General features: G+C 38.1%; 1 protein-coding gene across 1 annotated transcript; it reads right to left on the bottom strand.

Moving 5' to 3' along the window:
- Positions 1 to 5,294: 5,294 nt before the first annotated feature.
- LOC113286973 (hydroquinone glucosyltransferase-like) lies at positions 5,295 to 7,389 on the bottom strand. The gene has a single exon (XM_026535629.1). It carries the CDS (start codon positions 6,934 to 6,936, stop codon positions 5,515 to 5,517), a length of 1,422 nt encoding a protein of 473 aa, XP_026391414.1. The 5' UTR covers positions 6,937 to 7,389; the 3' UTR covers positions 5,295 to 5,514.
- Positions 7,390 to 8,070: the final 681 nt, after the last annotated feature.

Here is an 8,070-nt window from a genome sequence, read left to right as displayed (position 1 = left end):
ACTCACGGTGTAATGCAGATCATTGTTGTTACTTCAAAAGGTGCGGTTCTGACTACATCATATTATTACTGTATGTGGATGATATGTTGGTTGCCGGAACATCTCTACAAGAAGTTGAGAATTTGAAGAAACAATTAGCAAGTGAGTTTGCTATGAAAGATCTTGGTAAAGCAAAGAAGATTCTTGGTATGAGGATCATAAGAGACAGATTTAAGAGTGTACTTATGCTTAGTCAAGCTGAATATGTTGAACGAGTGTTGAAAAGGTTCAATATGGAGAATGCTAAACCAGTTAGTTCTCCACTTTGAAGTCAAATTCGTCTTTCAAGTATGCAGTATGCGAAGACAAATGAAGAAAAGGAGTACATGGCTAACGTACCATATTATTCGGCGATTGAGAGTCTAATATATTCTATGGTGTGCACGAGACCGGATATTGCACATGCAGTGGGAGTAGTGAGTAGATATGCAAGCAACCCAGGAAAACAACATTGGGAAGCTGTGAAGTGGATTCTCAGGTATTTGAGAGGTAACACAAATGTACCATTGTGTTATGGAAGAGGTGGTTCTATCTTGAGGGGTTATGTGGATGCAGACTTCGCAGGTGATGTAGATAAAAGGCGAAGCACGACCGGTTATGTTTATACTATGGGGTCAACTGCAGTGAGTTGGAACTCACGGTTACAGAAGTTGGTGACATTGTCTACTACGGAAGCTGAGTACGTAGCGGTGATGGAAGCGAGCAAGGAGATGATTTAGTTACAAGGATTATTATCTGAGTTGCGCAAGGAACAAGAAGATAGTGTTCAATTTAGCGACAGTCAAAGTGCTATACATTTAGCCAAGAACTCATCTTATCATGATAGGACGGATCATATAGATATTTGTTATCATTTCATTCGGGATCTCTTAGAAGAAGGAGAGTTGAAGCTCGAGAAGATTCTTTGTTCGAAGAATCCGGCGGATATGTTTACCAAGGGAGTCACATCAGACAAGCTAAAGCTCTGCAAGGCTTTAGTTGGTCTCTCAGAATGAGGATCTGGGAGGGGAGCCGCACTGACATGAAGATGTTTTAGCACCGTCAAATCCAAAGTTGAAGAAAATGAGAATTGAAGACAATAAATGAGTTTTCAAAGTGGGAGATTGTTAGTTAATTGAAGACTAATTATTTCCTAAGTTAGCCGTGACTGTTATTTAGGGAAGGGGTTTCCTAAACCGGTTAGGATTCTTGGTGGCCAAGTTTGTAACCTATATAAATAGGTAATTAGGCCTTGTAGAATTGTATTGTGTATAAAACGATTAAGAGATCGGTTAGAGATATTTGTATTGCTTTTAGGGCTAAGGCTAGGGTTTCGTTGTGATAGCATATTGGTGATGAACAAGAGACAAGATTATTGTCTCGGGTAATTGTTGCGGTGTAACCAATGGTGTGCTGGGATTCACACGACGTTGTAATCGTTTTTCTTCATAGTGGATTTGAGTTGGTGCGGTTCAAAGTGGATATAGACAATATATACAAGTTGTATGTATTGGTCGAACTACTATAAATCGGTAAGTTATCATAGGAGGGGACCGTAAAAGTAGGAAGGCTTAGAACGTTGAGCGCAACTGCCATAGTTCCATGTCATGCACAACTTATATCTACGTTAATTTTGAGAATATAGTTATAACGTAAAAAACAGAACCCCCGTGTCATCCTTCTATGTAAAATGAATCTGTGGCGCACTGACAACGCGTCTGACTCCAAGTCAGAAGGTTATGTGTTCGATTCACGTCTAATTCTCTACAATGGCTTAGAGTTCTATTTCGTGTTTAGTGTGTTAGTTAGATCTTAGCGCCTGTAGTTTTAAATATGATTTTTGTTTGTTTCTCATTACCATTTCAACATTGTTTGTTGAATTATGTTTGTTTTCAATCCATATAGTATATAGAAAATTTTCAATGATCAGTTGTAAACCCACCGTTAGATAAGAAAAATAGTCATCAGGTCCTTGTCTTAGGTAATACTTTTGTTTCATGTCCTTGATTGGAATTTGGAAACCATTTTGGTTGACTGACTGAGTGACTGGCAGCAGACTTTGAACATGTCTGAATGCTTTGAAGTCTGACTCATTTTTAGCAAAGAACTATTCGGTAGCTTTAAGAAATGATATGAAAAAGACAATAGGCCTTTTTTTTTTTTGCTAACTCGACCTTGTTAGTGATGATTTGCTTTTTTAGTTTGCGAATCGTCGAGTTCCACTCTGCCAAATAGACCCTGACAACAGTGGAGTTGGCGTATGAATGGGACTGAACAATGGTCGTTTCATTTGAATTATTATCTATTTCATCTGTTCTGAATTATACTATTGATTGGGTCATCTATGAGTCAGACTTTCTGGACATTCGAGAGTTCGGTACTGCACTGTATCAAACTACTTAGAGTGGCAAGTCATAGAAATCAAGGTGCACTAGTATTTATAACCTTGAACGGGATCTGTGTATGCAGAATTTTACTCTTTAACATGGATGTGTCTAAGAACATAAACGGTGCTGATATCTGCGGGGGTGAATCACTGAAATGTTTAGGGTTATAAACAGATGTACCCCTGTTTTTATACCCGACTTAATAATGTACTCCCGTTTATTTTTCCCATTTACAAATATACTCCTGTTGGATGTTTTCCATCCCAAATCGTGAGAAAAGTCAATTTTTCGGTCAGATTTCCAATTTATCATTGACCGAGACGAGAAGTTGATGCCACGTAATTGTTTTCCGATATGAGAAAATGATTCCACGTATTAAGTCGACGTGTCACATACACGGGACACAATCTGTGTGATGGAAATCTCGTAGAAAATCAACGGCTCAGATCGTTTAGTTCATTTACTTTCTCCGCCAACACGTGTGGGAAAAGTGCACTGATATAGACGGGAAAAGAAGAGAAATCTCGTGATTATCTTCTTCTTCGCTCTTTCTTCCCTCTTCCCCTCTCCGTTTCTCTCTGAAATCTTTTCTCAGAGGAACCCTAAATCAAACCCATCCAAAAGAATTCTAAGATCGTTTCTCTGAAAAGAAGATGGTGAAGTTAAGACGAGGAAAGAAGAAGGAGAAGAAGAAGAAACCAGATATTGAAATGTTAGTGATTATTGGGTTTTCTGTTTTTTTAAGGTTTCGATTTTATTGATTTTATGGGTTTATTATTGATGTATGTATACGAATAAATAATAAGTGTCTTCTTATTTGTTTGATTTCAGTAACAAATAAGTAGGTTTATGTATTTTTGGTTCTAGGGTTTTCTGTTCTTGGGGTTTTGTTTATTTCTGAAGTAATCCATGATAGGGTATAGGATTTCGATTGTAGGGTTAAATTGATGTTAGGGTTAAAATTATTTGTAGGGTTAAATTGATGTTTGGGTTAAATTCATGTTAGGGTTAAGCTTAATTTGCAGGATTCAGAATAAGCTTGAGAATGAATGAATCCATAAACACCCAAATAAGATTAATCAGTTCTGCTGAATATTGTGGAATTTGTTGGGTGTTTGATGGTGGTAAGTAGATGGAAGAGAATAGGACTGCACTAAACTGCAGATTCATTCTAAAAATTCCTTTTACTTCTTTGCAATTGGTTGTTTGATGTGCACCATGAAAATGTGAGTTTTCACAGAAATGGAGACACCATGTACTCCTATTTTTTTGCCACCATGAGAGTGTGTACCCCCAGTGGCTAGATGCCGGGGTTTTGAAAATCTTTTCTTGTTTCTATTCAATATGTTTTGGGTTTGTTTCATTTCAAGTTGACTTGAGTGTTGTGCATATGTCTGAACTTCATAATGCAGAAATGCTTTCTGGCATAAGCTGATACTGTCAGATGCATATGTCTGGTGTAATAATCAGAGATGTTTAGATGAACTTGATTGATTGTTGAACTTGATTAGTATGTGTTTCTTTATTAGTATGTTTGAACTAAAGGTGAACTTGATTGATTGTTGAAATGGCATATTGCATTCCCTCTGTCTTTGTATGTGTTTTTTTATTAGTATGTTTGAACTGATTTTATGTCTGTCCATTTGGTGTAGACATGAAGTTAAGGTTGAAGTCAAGTATCCTGAGAGAGACATAAAGGTGAAGGTCATCAATACTGTGATGAGTTTTGAATTCAAAGGCTTGGCTAGAGAAGATATGAGTCTTGTTCAATTGAAAGAGCAAATATGAGTCTTGTGCTGGAGGACCAGTTGGAGGAAATCCTAAGGGATTAAAGCCTAGAACATGTGTTGATGGCACAAAGAAGACAGTAGTTGAAGCTCCACCAAAGAGAAAGTACAAAGCTAAAGCTCAGCCAACAGCAACATATTCTGCAAAATCCACAGGTTTCAATAGAAAGGCAGGTGATGTATCTTGTTCTCAACCAGCTTTCAGTCAGCACAACAACCATGCAGGATCTGTGAGCAACAAAGTTACCTTTATAGCTCCAGACCCAGAAGGGAGGAAGAAAGCAAAGAAGTATATGAAGCTTTAGATGTGTCTTTTCTCTTTTATGTTTATGTGTTTATGATGTGATGTTAAGACAAGACAATTTATGGAATGTAATGTTAAGACAAGAAAATGCAGAGAATTTAGTCTTTATTAATCTATTGCAGTTACATTTGCAGATTTTTCTTGAATTCCTTACATATTTCATGTACCTTTCCCTTGAGTGTTTCTTTGTTTCTATAACTATTGCATCTGAAGCCCATCTGAATGCTTCACAGTGTGTTAGATCTCAATAGAGCCCTCACACCATTACAAGGTACATGTTTGCACCTTGAATAAACCCAAGGACAACCTTTGGTTTCATGATCATCTTCAATGTCACACATGAAACACATGATTTTGCTGCTGATTTCACATGTTTTAGATCTGAAACAGTCACCAAAAAGTAGAGAAAGTAGAGATATATAGGAGAGAAAGATGGTTAGTGTCCAGTAAGAGAAGATGTATATATATAGAAGAGAAAATTTTTTGACCGTTTAAATGTGGGACCAGCCACGTGTATACAACTTACGTGGAAGAATAGACGAGTTGGACAGTGTACACAGCTTACTTGACAAGTGAGTTAGATGATTTAACTGCTGACACGGAGGTTAACTTTTCGTTAGCCGTTTTTTCAAAAAAACGGTCAAAACAGGAGTACATTTGTAAATGTGAAAAAAACGGAGGTACATCTGTATGCGCCCAAAAAAACAGGGGTACATCTGTATTTCACCCAAATGTTTAGAAGGTGGGGTTCTGTTTAGCCTAAACTCAAACAAAAGCAAGGACCATAAGAAGAATATAGTCAGACCCAAGTTTAATTTCCATTTAGTATTCGAATTTGCTGGTCATTCTCAACACAGAGATGAATTACAAATATTCAATATAAAACTGTTTCAACTCTGGAGGTTGAAGAATCATTAGTAGTTACGTACTGTATATGAATGCTAGACATCCTTCTAGGTTCTGCAGCTTCATTTCCCTCATGGCTGGTTCTTTATTTCTACTTGTCAATGCAAGATAACTAGTAATTTTTCCAGGCTTTCACCGCCTTAGCAAATGCTATAGCTGAGGAGCCAGCTTCAGCCAATGTGCTAGTCGCAGCACATTTAAGTTCTTCCATCTTACTCCTAAGTCTCTTTCCTTCTTCACCTTCCATAAGTTCCTTGACAACCTTACAAATCTCGTCACGTCCTATAATACCATTTTTCACTGGTTTCGGCCTTATAGCTACTTTCATATCATTAGTGAGCATCACTGCGTTCATCGTCTGCTCTGCAAAGAGTGGGAATGCAATTAAGGGGACTCCATGCACGATGCTTTCCAGGGTTGAGTTCCACCCACAATGGGTTAAAAACCCACCAGTTGATCCATGCTCCAGGATTTGAATTTGTGGTCCCCATGAAGAAACAACCAAACCTGAATTTTGGGTTCTGTCCAAAAACCCTTTAGGTAACACTCCAGAGGGATCCACAGAATTTTGAGCGCACAAGTAAGATGCATTAGCAGCCTTTCCACTAGGTGTAGGACTTGTGAAAAACCACAGGAATTTTTGTTCACTCATTTCCAACCCTAAAGCCAATTCTGTTAGTTGCTCACCTGAGAGGGTTCCACCGCTGCCGAACGAAACAAACAGAACAGAACCTTGTGATTGATTGTCCAACCACTTCAGACAACCTGACTCATCCGATCCATCATTGTGCACACCCGTTGTTCTGATTAGTGGTCCAATTGGGTAGACGGGAGGATTGTCCCATTGTTTCCCATTCAAAGCCTCAATAGCACCATGTTCAATCTCCTCAAAGCTATTGATGAAGATGCCTTTTCCCAAACTCAGCTTCTTCCAATAATGTATCACACTTGCATAAGTCTCTGTTTTCCGATCTCTTAATGGCCTCAGAAGATCGATTCCCCAGATCGGTACACAACCCGGAATCTGAATCATTTCAGGTACATCTCTGAACTCACAAGAGTAAGTTTTGTCCAGTTTGGGTAAATGGTAACACAAACACAGCAGCATAGCAGTTGATGTTGAAAAAATGTAAGCATCGATATCAAATTCATTAGCAATAGCAATCGACTCCGTAGAGAAAAGATCACAGACAAAGGAGACGACTCTGTGACTTGCAGTAATAGCTCGAATGGATTCAGCAAGCGCAGGAAGAGATCGCGTCACTGTTGCGCTCATCTGAGCCTCGATCTCAGAATCACTTATATCAACTGGAGGTAAAAAGATGGTATTGATTGAATTTGGTAAAGAATTCAGTTCCAGAGCTTGTTTTACTGCTTTGAATGGAGAATTAGTTTGATTTGCAATGATGAGTGTTGCTGAAAAGCCATGATCCAGAACGAGGCGTTTAGCGAATTCAGTGACTGGTATGAGATGACCCATACCTGGACTGGGCATAATAATAACATGGGGTTGAAGACTGGTATTATGTTCCATGGCTGTCAAGCTGAACAAGAAAATATTTGATAAAGAAGAAGATTTTAAGTAAATTTGATAAATGTTGCAGGAAGAAGCTAGAGAATTCAGTGACTGTAGTGAGAGGAAGATGAGGGTTTTGGTATGTAAAGAAGGGTTTGGTACGAGATATTGAATGCATTTGAATTGGTTTTAAAGTTCAAAGGAGGAAACAGGTTTGAAATTAGAAGGTTTTGTTGGTAGTGTTTGAGTGACAAGTCATTGTTCAAATGTCAGAAGAAGAAAGCTTTCATTTTTTTTCTGTCTTTTTTAGGGAAAAGATAGAACACCTAAGAGGGCCATTTCCCCCCACCATAACTTCCCAAAAAAAAAAAAACTACTGTTAGTGGTAGGCAAAATTGACTGTTTAAAAGCAGTAGAGAGTTGATGGCATATTGATTCTGAGATTATGACCCATTTTGCTTTGCATCTAAACCCGAACTTTGTTTACTTTCAGTTTCTGACATGATAAACTCTCAACCATATACTCATGAAAATGAGAAACTTGTGCCATTCAAGAATTTTAGTGGCAAAGTTTGGTAGGGTAAATAATGTGGAGTAGAAGTTTATTGAATTCTGGAGGCACATAGAATGCATACAACCACGACTTTTTTAATTCTTTTTGCCATTAGTATTGAAAGTTACATGAAAACTACGGGTTCTCTTTTTCTACAGGACTTTGAAGGTGATCCTAAAGAAGGCGTTATTGATGCCTAATGAGAAGAAGGCCAAAAAATGGAGTTAAATGACATTATAGAATTTCAACCATGTACTTGACAGATGAGAATGGAATATTTTGACCAGGCCAGCCTGACGCGGTTCCCTCCACTTAATTCAGGATAGCGTGGCCGCATAACCAACTCCCACTCCCAACTTGGAACAGGCGAGTTGATAATAACGCAAACACTGACCGAGTGAAACAAAAAACTCAGTTGTCAAAAAGGAGATAACAGGCGAATATACATATTTTTTTGATCAATTCTTGAAATTATTTTTGCTCCCTTTCCCATCATTAGTTCTTGGACAAATTCTATAAAAGTGCAAACCATAAAATCCATCTTGCAATCATAGCAAACCTCAGGTTCACTTCATCGAATACGGATCAAAGAGTTTACA

The sequence above is a fragment of the Papaver somniferum genome, chromosome 6 (assembly GCF_003573695.1).
Source record: "Papaver somniferum cultivar HN1 chromosome 6, ASM357369v1, whole genome shotgun sequence".
Taxonomy (NCBI): domain Eukaryota; kingdom Viridiplantae; phylum Streptophyta; class Magnoliopsida; order Ranunculales; family Papaveraceae; genus Papaver; species Papaver somniferum.
Note: the sequence above shows the minus strand (reverse complement) of the source record. Positions and strands in the feature narration are given on the sequence as shown.